The sequence below is a fragment of the Pleurodeles waltl genome, chromosome 2_1 (assembly GCF_031143425.1).
Source record: "Pleurodeles waltl isolate 20211129_DDA chromosome 2_1, aPleWal1.hap1.20221129, whole genome shotgun sequence".
NCBI classification, from domain to species: Eukaryota; Metazoa; Chordata; class Amphibia; order Caudata; family Salamandridae; genus Pleurodeles; species Pleurodeles waltl.
The window spans coordinates 98,616,438-98,631,669 of record NC_090438.1 but is presented as its reverse complement, the minus strand read 5'-3'; the positions used below and the strand labels follow the sequence as shown (position 1 = coordinate 98,631,669).

Here is a 15,232-nt window from a genome sequence, read left to right as displayed (position 1 = left end):
TTGAGTATTGTCTTTACTTGTGTATAAGCACTGTGTAACTATAAGTGGTACTGCATGAGCTTTGCATGTCTCCTAGTTCAGCCTAAGCTGCTCTGCTATAGCTACCTCTATCAGCCTAAGCTGCCAGATCACTACTACATTTCACTAATAAGGGACAACTGGACCTGATATAAGGTGTATGTACCCAAGGTACCCACCACAAACCAGGCCAGCCTCCTACATCCCTTAACTATTTCTCCTCCCTCAAACTAGGTGTCTGCTTCCCCACCCTGCACCAGCATAAGAGAAATTAACCTCATAGTTAGACTTTTCATCCAAACCCTTTCATATTAGAAATGTGTCCCGTACTCTCCACAAGGCATATTCTCCAATCTCTATCCGCATCACCTCTTAATACCAAGCTGCCTCTAATCATTCCTTCACTGTGACTTTTCGTGTGAAACGGATCTCAATACTTCTCATTGCCAACACCTACTGCGCTTCTTTCAGCTTCTTCTTCTCTTTATTTCTCTACTATCAATCATCCTTCACTGCTAGGACATCCTTAACTGGCATCTTTCATGCTTTGCAAGACCCAAATCAATCAATCCTTGCTCTGGCACATCTCCTGACAACCATTCTTTCTTCCTAAGGATCCACTCAAACTGATTTACATCCACAGTTTCCTTCGCCTGCTAAAACCCTGACTACTAATTCCTCATCCCATTCTAACTACCGCCCAGCATCACAACTTACTTTCTTCTCTAAAAATCAGTGAATTTGAGTGTCCAGTCGATTCTCCAGATACCTTTTTACATTCACTGACTTTGCTAATTCCACCAAATGAAATCGCTCTCACCCAAGTGTAAAACTTTACATCTGCCAACCAAATCCACCTCAGCTCCATCCTCATTCGCTTTGGCCTTCATTCAGTGATCACTATAGTTGTCACCGTCATTATGCTCCGACCATCCCCTGAGAAGGAGTTACATACAGCACCCTAGACCGATTCTCGTCTTGCTATTAGTTCTCTTTCCTAGTGAATATTACTCTCAGTAGCTAAACCGGTTGCATCTCTACACCACCTCCTTTGGTTTTCATATCATCTATACAGTGCTATAACCCATATTTTTCCCTCTTACCTTCCAATGTGCCCCAGACCAAATATATATTTAACCTCAATGCACTCAGCAGAAATGGTTGAACCTCTACCGCACGGGTGTCAGTGCAACAAATCAATAAAACTGGTCCCTCAACCCCAGGGGTCGAACTTCGTAACAACCCCCTTGATTCATATGTAAGTAATACCATAACAAGGGAAGCACTCAGATATTTTTTTTTCTCTATCCATAATCAGTTAAAAATGTATCCAATTGTAACAAAAAGTCCCAAATTTCATATCCTCCAGGTAAAGAGAGGTTTCAATCCGTATTCTTCATTTCATCCCCATTAAAAACAGAGAGCAACAGCCAGCCAACGTATTTCGTCCCCACATATGACTTCATTGGGCAAATATCCTCTATGTACTTGTATCAAATAACTTCTTCCAGTTTCATTCAAATGGAATTTTGTGTCAAATAACTCCTTCGAATTGTCTCCCAACACTTAACATTGTGGGTATACAAAATAATCTTCAGTTTGTAGGTGTATCAGAGCCTCACACCAAAGCGTTTGGCTGCAAAGGTTTTGTCTCAGATGAAACGTTGGCTGGGCTGTTGCTGTCTGTTTTTAATGGAGATGAAATCAAGAATAAAGACTGAAACATCTTATTAATCAACGGCATCCGAGTCTCCTTTGTGACTGGCACTTGAATAGAGCTATTACCTGGGGCATATGAACCGTGTGACTTTGTTACGTTTGAATACATTTTTGGCTGATTATGAATAGAGAAAACAAATTGAGTGCCCTCCCCCTTATGGTAATTCAAAGATATATTTGTTAAATTGCCATATGGTATTGGATACCTCTCATCTCTCCGATGCTGAAATGACTTCTAGAATCACTTTGTAAGAATTGTGTGCATTTATGCTGCAATCCCAAAGGCTAACATGGATTTGTACTGCTTTTTGAGATGTATCAATTTCTCAATAAATATAAATACCACAAACCTGTCTCTTTGCTGCCATGCTTATATTTATGCATTATTACTTTGTTCTGGATCCATCTTTATGACTTGTCAGTGGCAGAGCAGAAGTACAGCTGCCAATGTGGACAGAGGTTCATTGGGTTTTACACTAATAAGGAACATTCCAAGGGCTAATCATTTTACAGCCACAAACATCATTGTGCAAGTGAATAATGTGTCCTTTCCAAGGCTGCGCAACAAAAACCTAAATACTTAACAAAAATATACCATAATTTATATGGTTATCAGCAGATTTAATTTTTACCTATCCAGTGTTGGAATGAGAAGCGTCGGAGGGGGAGCTAGAGGAGGCGGGTACATGCCTAAAAAAATGAAAGAAAGCGAGTTAGAAAACTTAAAACATTGCCTATTACCTACACATTGCATAGCCAATCAGATAAGTGCTTTACAGGCCTTTGACTAGCTTCTTTCCCTCTCGTTCTTTCTTTTTCTGAGCCTTACAAGACCATTTTTATCTGTCTATCACAATATATTTTCATTAGTTGCACCCTTTTAAGGTCAGTACCTCCAGACAATCTTAGGCTAACATAAGATAAGGACTTACAGTAAGCGCACTACCTGAAATGCTACAGTCATGAAAGATAATTTTTCACATCACAGGAAGCTCTCAGGAGAAACGCTGCCACTGCCTGCCTTCAAAAGCAGTTGCTACAAATAGTGTAATGCTTAAAACCTGGCAGAACTAAACATACAAACCAAACTGTGCCCTTAAACATGTATCAAGGCAAATCCGGATATTTTCATATTTACAATTCTTGTTAGTCCTGAATTTCCAAGCAGTTACAGGCAAATTCAGATAGCTTATTTTATTGTACCTATGTCACACTTTACATAGCAAAGGGAGCTAATACCTGATAATGTAGAGATGCTCAAAGATACTGCTCTTAGGGCAGTGTAGATAGTGGGAGTAGGGCCACCTCTGGGTGAGTCAAACTCATACAAGTTCTGAGGGGACCCTGAGGTAAGGCATGGTATGGTATAAAATAAAGGACAGACATAGCAAATTTTGATGTGCTGCTTGGATTAGGAGGGGTAAACTAGAGGAGGTGGGTGATTGGCTGTTAGGTGGCTTTCTTGAGGGTGGTAGCAGTGGCATGAGTGGGTTTGTAAGTAGCTGGGTGGCAGCAGTAGTTGTTGAAGAAGGAGATCATGAGATCCTATAAGTTCTACACAACATAAAACAACAATGCTCATGCTTGTTAAAGGCTTACCTCGCATGGGACTGGGGGGTGGTGGTAAACCTAAGGGAAAATAAAAGGAAACTACTAAGAAAAATAACTATTTGTGTGGATCACACAGTATACATGAAATTACACGCGTCAGAGTACAATATCAATACAATATCAATACCTACAACACAGAGTAGTTAGTGCACTTTCAGAGTCAATGCTTTTATGTTTTAGAAAGCCACTGTTCTCTCCTACTGTACTCTATGTAGCACAAATGTGAAGCCTATATGAGAATATATATATATTCACTGGAAAAACAGGTTACAGGGACGTTATAGTTCGGTTCTGAATTTAATCATACAAAACCATAGAAATTTAGATGTTATATTTAGAGTTCTTTCAAGTAACTATAACTTGTGCCCTTAGGGGACTATAACTTGCGCCACTACCATGCACTGCTTTCTTATCAATATTGTTATTACAAACGTTGCAGTGATATCAAAGATGCCATACCAGAGCTCATCAATGACATAACATGTGGAGTACTTAGCTGTGCATGGCGAAGGCGCGAGTTATAGTTACCTTAGGGCGCAAGTTATAGTTACTTGAAATAACTCAAAAGTTCCGGTAACCTCTGTTTTTTTCAGTGAATTTCTAAGGTTTTTTTAATGTAAAGTAATTTTAATTACTATACATTATTCCAACTGGGGGTTGGTCGCAAGGCCTGGCCTTGCAGCCAAGCCCTTATAACCACCCAAACCTGTGCCACGCATGGCCTTTGGCCGTCCGGTGCGCAGGTTGGCCACAGGGCCTGTCTCTGTCAGTGGATGTGTGAGTGGGTGCTTGAGTGTCTGAGTGGGTCTGAAAGTGGGTGTGAGAGTCTATGCGTGGGTCTGAGTGGATGCATGAGTGTGTGAGTGGGCGCATGAGACTGAGTGCATGTATGAGTGAATGAATTAGTGTATGAGTCTGTGGTTTTTCTTTCAAATTCTTCCATAAGCACAAATATTTTGCAAAGAAATCACGAACATGTGAATTTTTGCGCGGCGTGATGCTAAATTATATTAAACCTATATTTTGCCCCCAAAATACAGTTATATCACAACCCTGGGTCAAGGTACCTTCACCCTGACCCCTCATACCACTTTATATTTCAATTTCCACCCCTGGGGAACGGGTCACATGAAGTAAAATGGCGGTCGCAACATTCTAGTCAGGTTGCGGTCAGCCAATTGCAATGCTCCTTTTCGTACAGGTATTCGCGAAGTTCGCAATTAACTGCGGCCAGAGATATACAAATGTATTTGCCCTTAAATATTTCCTAAACCACTGAACGGATTTACACCAAATAATAAAAAGCACAATCTGTGTAAGGGCAGCTAGCTTTCTACCAAATTTGGTGTAATTCCGTCCAGCGGTTTGGGCTGAAGATGTGTTGACAGTTCCTGTGGGAATTAACCTGGGAAACATAACTTTTTTTGAGCCCCCTCTTTCTTGGCCCCCACTTGACGGATCACCCCAAAACTTCCTGTGCGCAACAAGAATCACCAGGCCACTTTGATTTGGAAAATTTTGTGAAGATTCAACGAACTGTGCCAAAGATACATGCAAGTCAAAAAACGCTTTTTCTATGGAAACATGGTGGCGACTGCCAATGGGTAATTATATTATATATATATATATATATATAAATTACTTAGTGATGGTCGCCACTAAGTAGTTAAAAGTTAGGATCTATTTTCTATAGAAATAGGGTTTTTTGTTTTGCTAATAACTTTTGCACTGTTTGGTCAAATGGGGGCTAAGAAAAAAAAGGGGGGGGAGGATCCCAAAACTTGTTTTTCCCATTTGTTTTTCAATAGAGATTTTGAACTGCGATATCGCTTAAACAACTGGACGGAATTACACCAAATTTGGCAGAAAGGTAGCACTTGATCCAGAAAGAGGCCTTTTTTTTTAAATTTGGTGTAAATCCATTCAGTAGTTTTCTAGTTTTTAAATAAAAAACAAATTTGTAAATATAGGGACGCGGGTTCTCTGTGGATTCGGAGGAAAAGCAAAGTCCTTATTGGCTGGCCGGACCCTGACAGAGAAGTTGCAGCCGCCATTTTGCTTTGCACATAGGACACACTGAAAAATTGCCCTCCCCCGATATATATCAAAATGCCCAATATATATATAATTACTTACCCAGTAAGCATCTGTTTGTGACATGCACTGCTGTAGATTCACATGCTTTGCTAATTCTGCAATCTAGTTTTGGGTCCAGAAGGTTGCAAGTTGTTTTTCTTTGAAATGTCACAAGGTATAGTGACTCCTCCTTTTGTTGGCAATGAGCATGGACATCGACTCCATAGTTAGATTGTTCTTCCACAGGCGTGTGATAATGGAATGCAGTGTAAGAGAAAAGAAAGGGATGACTATGCAAATTAATGTATATACGCTGTGAAAGAAAACAAACTGCGACAGGTGTACGGGGAGGCAAGTTGGCGCATGTGAATCTACAGCACTGCATGCCACAAACAGAAGCTTACTGGTAACATTTTCAGTTTGAGAGCATGTGTGGCTGTCAATAAACATGCTCCTCAGAGGCTGTAAAGCAGTGCCTCCACAAAGCAGTGGCTAACCTGTGGGTGTTGCAGTGGTCTGGAATAGTGTACGTAGCACTGCCTGTCCTAAATTAGCTTGAGGGCATGCTAAGACATTCACACAATAATGCTTAGTGAAGGTGTGTGGTGTAGACCATGTAGCTGCCTTACATATGTCAACTATGGCAGTGTTACCTATAAAGGCCATAAATGCTCCTTTCTTTCGAGTGGGGTGTGCTCGAGAAGGAATAGGTAATAGTACTTTGGTTTTAGCATAGCAAGTATGGCTACTTTTAACAATCCACCTAGCTATGCCTGATTAAGATATAGGATTGCCTTTATGTGGTGGTGAGAAAGCAACAAAAAACTGCTTAATTTTTCTAAATGTTTCAGTTCTATCAATGCAGAACATAAGCGCTATCTTTACATCAAGTGATTGGAGAGCTCTTTGGGTAACAGAATCTGGGTGCGGAAAGAATACTGGCAATTCAATGGTTTGATTTAGATGAAATTGAGACACCACTTTTGGTAAACAATTTGGATTGGTGTGGAGAACCACTTTATCTTTGTGTATCTGGAAAGTTTTTTTTTGGAGCGTTAAGGCCTGGAGCAAACTTACAAGCTTAAGCGAAGTGACAGCAAATAAAAAGGCCACCTTCCACAACCAAAATTGTAAAAAACATGTATGTAGAGGTTCAAATGGTGGATCCATGAGTCTGGTGAATACAATGTTAAGACTCCAAGAGGGCATTGGAGGTACCCTTGGCGGAATCTCTCTCATGTCCTTCCATAGAAGCTTTAATGACAGGAATCTTGGAAAGAGAAAAATGCTATCTATTCTGAAGGTGAGGAGCTAAAGCTGCTAGATGTAATCTTATGGAAGTGTACGGTAAGTTTCCTTTCTGCAAATGAAGAAGGTACAAAAGAATACCCTGAACTGATACTTTAAGGGGGTACCATTGTTTGGATAGACAAAAGCGTACAACACGCTTCCACTTTGCTGCATAACATACAGTAGAATATTGTTTACATGCCTCTTTAAGAATAGCCATGCATTCTTGAGGTAGTTTAAGGTATCCAATCTCTATGACTTCAGGAGACATATCGCAAGATATGATTCCTTGGGATTTGGGTAACTGATTTGACCATGGTTTTGAGTGAGAAGGTCCGGATTGAAGGGAAGCTTCTAGTGAGGAATGACTGACAGTTCTAGAAGAGTGCTGACCCAGGGCTGTTTGGCCCATGTGGGAGCCACCAGAATCAACATGAGGGATGTTTGCATGAGCTTCCAAACCAGAAACGGAAGGATAGAGAGGCGGAAAAGTGTAGGGAAATATCTCTGACCAATTCATCCATAAAGGATTGCCCTTGGACTGAGGGTGCGGGAACTTGGAGGTGAAGTGTGGGCATTTTGAGTTTTTTGTTTGTTGTGAATAGGTCTATGTCTGGATACCCTCGCTCTTGAAAGTAGGTCTTGTGGGTGGAGTTCCCACTCCTGGACTTGTTGCTGCATCCTACTGAGGAGGTCGGCAAAGTAGTTGTGCGTCCCTGGTAGATGTTTTCCTAGCAGGTGAACGTTGTTTCGAATGCTTCGGTACCCCCGTTTCTGAACATAGTACGTTGCCATGTTGTCTGTGCGTATTAGGACAACTTTACTGATGAGGTGAAATATGAACGCTTTCAGCGCCAGTTGAACAGCTAGAAGCTGTGCGGCCCTGGTAGATGTTTCACTAGCAGGTGAATGTTGTTTCGAATGAACCAGTACCCAGTTTCTGAACATAGTACGTGGTTGCCATGTTGTCTGTGCGTATTAGGACAACTTTACTGATGAGGTGAAATATGAACGCTTTCAGCGCCAGTTGAACAGCTAGAAGCTCTAGGTAACTGATGAGCATCATGCAATGTTTGGGATGCCAGACACCTTGGACTGAGATCCTTAAGGTGAGCACCCCATCACGTCTGGGATGCATATGTCGTCAGAATGATCTGTGGAACAGGGTTTAGAAAAGGCCGTCCCTTTAACAGGTTGGTTTTGTTTCACCACTGCAGAGAGCAATGGGTGCGGCTGTCTACCAACATTGGATCCTCTAGGCGACCCTGTGCCTGAGACCATTGACATGTTAGACATTCCTGCAATGGGCGCACGTGGAGACGGGAGTTTGGCACTATGGCATTTGCAAGAGGCCATCATGCCTAAAAGCCTTTGGGCGAAAATACTAAAGTTGTGTTTGAAGGTTTTGTATTCTTGCTGCACTGGGATAAGCTAATTCCAGTTGCTTGTTCAGACCGTCCCAAGATTCAGTTGGATCAGAAGAGAATTCAGGAGACAATTTTGGAAATCGGCAGTGAAGCCTAGCTGATGATGCATGCCTATGGTGACTTGAGTGTGATGTAAACATAGTTTGAGAGTGCTGGCTTTGATAAGCCAGTCATCCAGATATTGGAAGACGGGAATATTTTGTATACGTTTTTTTAGACACTTTGTGAACACTGGTGGGGAAGTTGTTACTCTGAAGAGGATAACTTTTAACTGGTAGTGTTTGCCTCCTATCACAAATCTGAGGTATTTACGATGTGCTGGGAGTGTAGGGAAGTGAGAGTTGGAGCCCTTTAGATCTAGTGCTGAGAGGAAATCGCCTTGTTGAAGAAGTGGGATCACATCCTAAGTGTGAACATGTGAAAATGCTTTGACAGGATGTGATTCAAAGGCCTGGGATCTTAAAATAGGCCTTAACGATCCATCCTTTTTGGGGATTAGAAAATACAGGGAGTATATCCCTGTTCTCTGATGTTGTGGAGGAACGGTTTCTATAGCTCCTTTGCTCAGTAAATTCTACACTTCCTGTTTGAGCAAAATGATATGTTCTGGTGATAATGTGCAAGTGTGTGGAAATGAGCTCCAGACAGTAACCATGTTGGATAATATCCAACACCCATTGAGCTTTTGTTATAGTTTGGCATGGCTGAAAAAATTTATGAAGACGTCCCCGACAGGTGTTAAGTATTCGGGGGGAAGGTGAAGGGAGTCACTGTTTGGATGCGGTGGAGGAGCCTCTAAAGGAGGTTGTTTTACCTCGCCCTCTGTTATTGTTTCCCCTGTAGGGACCTAAGGGAGGATGAGTGAGGGTGCCCCTTTTGGTAAAAGGACAAAGGCCGTCATTATGACCCTTCCGGCCGCCGTGGCGGACTGACCACTTTGGTAGCGGTCAGACCGCCACATTATGACCGCCAGCACTGCCAGTTTCCCTCCACTGAAGGGATTGGCGGTGCTGGCGGTCCTAATCCACCGGGGCAGCGTTGTATGCAGCGCCGCCCTGGGGATTACAAGCCCCCTCTCTGCCAGCATTTACATGGCGGTTGCAGACACAGGGTGCAGAGGGCCCCTGCACTGCTCATGCACGTGGCATAGTCAGTGCAGGGGCTCCCATGGACAGCCCCGTAGCGCTTTTAACTGGCTGCTATGCACGCACATAGCTTCCATTATGAGCCGGCGCCAATGTTGTGGGCTGTTTCCCGCTGGCCCAGCAGGGAACTTGTAATGGGGCCCATGGGAAGGTTGCCACACTGGAAGCAACCTAACCGCGAGAGTTTGGCGGGTGGGCTTTTCCGCCCACCAAACTCAAAATGACCCCCGAAGAGTCCATGGATGTTGTTTTGGAGGCTAATTTATATAATGGCATAGAAAAAGCGCCACAAGAACCAGGGGTTTGCAGGGTGTCCATGGACTTAACCACTTCAGTATCTTTCTTCATCTTTGCAAGAGCCTAAACGACATGAGGGCCGTAGAGGTGCTCCATGTTGAAAGGTACTTTGAGCATTGTTTGCTGTACCTCAGGTTTAAAGCCGGAAATGTGTAGCCACACATGTCTATGCAACAGGATGCTGGTGCTGATCCCCCTGGCAGCCGTGTCAGCAGAATACAAGGCACAGAACTGTTAGAGATAAGCTAGCATTCGCTGACAATTTCGTGACTCTGCTTTTTGTGTTCCTTTGGGAGATATTGGAGGAGCTTCTCGATCTCAACGCAGTGGGAAGGTCATACCTAGCAAGCAGGCTTTGAATGTTAGTGATCAGCAACCCGCTTCTCAGAAGCATCAATTAACTTGCTTTCCTCATCAGGAGGCGGGGCATCTCTAGCTGCTTGCAAATCAATTTTCCTTGCATTAGACACCACCAGGGAATCTGTAGGAATCTGACTTTTATTAAAGACGGAATCCGAGGGAGAGGTTTTGAAGTTTTTTACCGCACACAGTGTGATGATACATGGCCTGTCAGGATCTTTAAGCTTCCATGCCTCACATCATTCCCTTAAGCATCGGAAGGTATTCTGTGGCACTGTGGAATGTAGTGAGGGTTTCAAAGAGGAAATCATCCTCAATGGGTTCTTTGTATAGGGTAACCTGATGATAAGTAGCCGCCCATCCAATGAGCTCCTGAAAGGAGGTAGTACCATCTGGCGAAGGTGGTCTGGCCGGATAGATATCTGTGTCTGTGTGTTAAGGGTCAACATCGTACTGTGACCATGGCACTGCATCTTCGGGAAAAGTCTCAGTATTATTCCCTGCTCCCTCAAAATCATGAAATGTGTGGCGGGAAGCCTGAGGCGTACTGCCAAGGGGGTCACCTGAGAATGAGGTGGTGAAGGGGAGAGTGGAGAAGGCGGCCAAGGATGGTGTATGTAACCAGAGTCTCTATCCATCCTCTTGTATTTGGCAGGAGGCGTAGGAATGTCTATATCCTCTACAATGGTAAGCTCTCTCTTAGAAGGCGCTCAAACAACAGCTTTAACCAGAATACGTCCAGTCTGTGGTTGGATATGAAGCGGCATCTGCTTATTATCCAGTTGCTGCTTCATTCTGTGGAGTACTCAGCTCCAAGGGTGTGGTCACTTTCAATTTTTTTCAGCGCCGAATGGCTCTTGTGTTAAGAGCCCCAAACTGTCAATACGAGGCACTAACAGCCTTTTTGGCGCCGGGGTAGGCAACGCCAAAGCTGGAGGTGCTGAGATGGCACCGAAATGGTGTGGTTAGGCTTACTTGTCAGAGCCAAGCTCGAGGGCGGAGCTTCCAAATGAGCCGGCCATGGCCCGATGGCAGAGGCAGCCTGGTAGCCTTTGCTTCAGTACTAGTGGTTGTCTTTTTAAGCTGAACAGGGGAGCCAGTTGGTTAAGCTGGAGGAAGGGCTTGCATTTTAAAGACTGTGGCCACGTCCGACTCAGAATAGCTGCCTGAAAAGGCCTCTGCGGCTGCTGAGGCCTCTGGTAGCTCTTGCTCTGACATGATATATTGTAGCCCGAAGATGTCTGGAGTCTCCTCGATCTCCTGTCTCTGAATCTCACGACAACAGGCCCTTCGATCTCTCAGGGACTTGTTAGATTGAAAAGATTTACAAGCCTCACAGTCCTCCTCTTTACGGTCCGGGAGCAAACACAGGTTACAGACCTGGTGCTGGTTGGTCCGGGGATCTTCGTGTGGCACTTAGGGCAGAAACAGAAGGGAGTCCTTGCATTAGAAGTTCAATCTCCTCGAGATGAAGCTGAGAAAATGACAACCCGGAGACCTTGGTCAGAACGCGTCGATCCAACGGGTAGTTTCTTCAGGTCCCGGAACGCATAGGATAGGATATACACGTTCAAAAAGACAATACAGACACTAAGGGAGGTATCCCAAAAGAAAGATTCTAAAAAACAGACTAAAACTGAAGCTCAGTGAAATTAAGACCAGACCCGACGGCGGAAGAAAACAATTAACAATGGAGTGGATTCCCATGCACACTGCCAGCAAAAGGAGGAGTCACTATACCTCGAAAGACTTTTCAAAGTAAAAAAAAAAGTTTTAACTTTCCAGAACCAACACTGGATGGCAGAAGTATGCAGAGCATGTGTATATACAGCCACACATTCCATCATATATATACAATGATATTACTTACCCAGTAAGCATGTTTTGTAGCATGTAGTGCTGTAGATTCACATGATTTGCAGACTTGTGCGATCTAGTGTTAGTTCTGGAAAGTTACAAGTTGTTTTCATCCATTTTCAGACTGTTTTTCTGTCAGGCGGTTGTGAATGGAGTGTAGCATAATGATTCAAGTGAAATGATGTTCTGAATCATACTTGGTGATAAGCCCTTCCCTTGTCACCAAGTATGCACGAGTGGTAGAATTGTTGTTTTTCAATTACAATATAAGTAGCTTTGTAACATGTTGTCTTCTGAAATAGCTTGCTTGTGGCAGTTCTTGGGCTGTGGATTACAAAGGCATCTGACCGGCAATTGCGGGCAAAAGGCACAGGACGAAGACACTACTCTGTACGCTCCTGCAACTTTTGTAAATAAATCCTTCAAATTATTATCTACATTGTTCCTGCTGCCTTCTTTCATCTTACGCTTCATCTGGCGACGAGCGTGAACACAAAATGCATTTCTACGTGATCGCCCTTAACTACTCTGCACCGCTATTCTGTTTTTGGTGCAACCAAGAAAGTGTGACTCGCTTCATTGCATCGTGCAGGGAACAGGCGTCATGTGACATGTGATGTCACTACGCCAAGAGTGACGGCCATCTTAAATTGGGATCATTTTGATTTGGATCTACATTTCTTTCAGCATTGCGTGATAGGGCAGTTCATGACGCTTCATACAGCGATCATGTTTTGTGTGGAAATCTTCAATATACGTTCATCTACAAGTGATTCCATTTGCATTTTGAATTTTATTCACATCCAACTATAGCACAAATGGGGATTTTAAGAGTACTGCTTTTCTGGTAGGTACTTGATAGCAGTTGTCAATTCAATATATACAGATATCTATAATACTTCTTTTTAATTTCACGTCATGGCTTCTGCACAACAAGTTGTTCAACTAAATGCATTTCTACCACTGCCCGGGATGCCTAATATTCCTTGGAAAATATGGTATCAATCTTTTTGAAAATTACCTGAGAACTATGCCCAAAAGAGAAAATTAGCAGTACTTTTTGGTTACGTTGGCACTGAAGGTCAACAAGTATTTGATAATTTATCGGTAATTACTCCTCTGTCTGGTGATGGAGATAACTGGAACGTCTACACAGAGCCAATTCAAATGTTAAATAAAAAATTATTGGAAGAGCCTTATGTGATGTTGGAATGTTTCAATTCTATGAAAAGAAAGGAAGAAGTAGATGAACATTTCAGCCCTTAGAAGCCTGGCTGCTAACTGCAATTTTGGTCCAGTGCTGGATACATACATTAGAGATCAATTTGTTTACAGTTGTTACTCTAAAACAAATACAAGAAAGGATCTTAAGTTGCAGAGGCTCTTCTCCTTCTGAAGTTTTTGATATGGCAAAAGGAACTGAACGTGCCATGGTCTCATCTAAATGAATTTCCAGTGACTCATCTACTACTGTGTGGTTAACTAACTTCAAGATTCTAAGGCTGTTAATGTTCTTGCAGTTAAAAATAAGAAAAATAAATCTGTTTAAAAAAAGTTAGGTGCAGTATGTTTCATGTGTGGTTCTCATTCCCATGTGAGTAATATCCCTAAGTGTCCAACATTGGGCAAGAAGTCTATTCAGTGTCACAAGCTAGGTCACTTTCAATCTGTATGTAAAGGAAAGAGTCGACTTCAAGTTAGTAATGTGCAAATCCAGGAGGATAATGACTCTCTACGCACATATCAAAGTTACGGGCCCCTTTTGTCAAGTGACAATTGTTGGGTGTTACATGTAATGACTGACAGGTGCGTCTGTTACTATAATTTCAGATCTACTTTATTATAGTCAATGGTCTGAAAAGTTTTATTTGTAAAAAAACTGACATTTCACCCAAGGCTTACGGAGATAGTGATATTGATATGTTAGGGTATTTTATTGAGACCTTGTCATGTTTGGGTTGACAAATTACCTCCAAAATACATGTTGCAGTAAAAGGCAAAATATTTTAGGGTGGCAAGATCTGGCGAAAATGGGGCTGAAACTTGTCCCTGGTTCTGATAATCCAGTACATATAAATGATACACAGATTGATTTCATATCAGACATAAGTGACAACACTGAATTAAAAAAAACTGTTAAAGGACTTTCAATAAGTTTTTAATTCAAAAAGTGGAAAAACAGAAGTTTTAACATGTTATAAAACTGAAACAGAATGCAATTCCTATAGCTATCAAAGTTAAATCCATTCCGTTGAGCGTAAAAGAAGATTTTAAAAAACTGTTGGACAAATTTGTTCTTGAAGGTGTAATTACTACCACTGATTCTTCTGAATGGGTCAATCCCATTGTGGTAGTTCGCAAGAACAGTGGAGAAATTAGTTTATGTGCCGACTTACGATCTCTCAACAAGAATATTATTGTTGACTGCCACCCCCTCCCAAAAATTCAAGAACTTCTTGCAAATATTGGTGGTGCAAGTTTTTAGCCTATTGAACTTGAAGTCTGCATCTAATCCCTTTAGCCTCCGATTTAAGCGACCGTACAACATTTGTGACTCCATTTGGAACGTACAGGTTTTTGAGACTACCTTTTGCAGCCAGCGTTTTGCAAAAACGTATGGATCACATTTTAAAAGGGATTAATGGTATGCAAACTTATCAAGATGATATGCTAATTTATTCAATAGTTTCCGAGCATTTAGTAGCTTTACGGAAAGTTGAGAGTATCTTCAAACAGGGATGCCATCACCATGTCTTGATAAATGCAAAATTTTAACAAACAACTTGGACTACCTAGGACACTCCATTACTTCTGAAGGGATCAAACCCAAGTTTTCTCTCATACAAGCTATCACAGAAGCCTCCCCTCCAAAAGATAAAGATATCCTCAGGTCATTTCTTGGCATGACAGAATATTACTCTCGATTTGTACCGGGTTATGACCAAGTAATTCAGCCCCTGTTGTCTTTACTCAAAAAGGGAATACCATTTAATTTTGAAATCTCTTGTGATAAAGCTTTTAATGATGTTAAGCAATTGATCGCAAACGCTCTAGTATTATCATCTTATATTTCAGGTCAAAAATGTATCCTCACTATGGATGCAAGTCAACAGGAAATGGGTGCTGTCCTTCGTCAATGTGTCTCAGGGGAGGAATGTACTATTGGATTCGCTTCCAGGAATCTTAAACCAGCAGAATATCACAATAGTACGATTGAGAAGGAAACTCTTGCCTGCTCCTGGACTGTTGAGAAATTCAAAACCTTTTTGTGGAGAACTCAATTTGAAATCCTCACAGATCATAAACCTTTATCACACATTTTGAATAGTAATGGAACAGGCAAGGCTTCTTCAAGATTACTTAGGCTTCTATTTCAACTGCAAGAATTTGATTTTGTGATTAGATATATTTCTGCCGGACGAAATGTCAGGG

The 15,232-nt window shown here is 42.1% G+C and overlaps 1 protein-coding gene across 3 annotated transcripts in view; it reads right to left on the bottom strand.

The window, feature by feature from the left end:
* LOC138261609 (pre-mRNA 3'-end-processing factor FIP1-like) overlaps nucleotides 1-15,232 on the bottom strand; it is a 201,380-nt gene that overhangs the window by 41,458 nt on the left and 144,690 nt on the right. For all 3 annotated transcript variants that reach the window (XM_069210742.1, XM_069210723.1, XM_069210732.1), the window contains exons 11-12: nucleotides 3,337-3,366; nucleotides 2,370-2,427 (exon numbers count right to left, since the gene is read on the bottom strand). In XM_069210742.1, coding sequence (XP_069066843.1) covers nucleotides 2,370-2,427; nucleotides 3,337-3,366 — 88 coding nt within the window. The remainder of the gene's footprint in view (nucleotides 1-2,369; nucleotides 2,428-3,336; nucleotides 3,367-15,232) is intronic.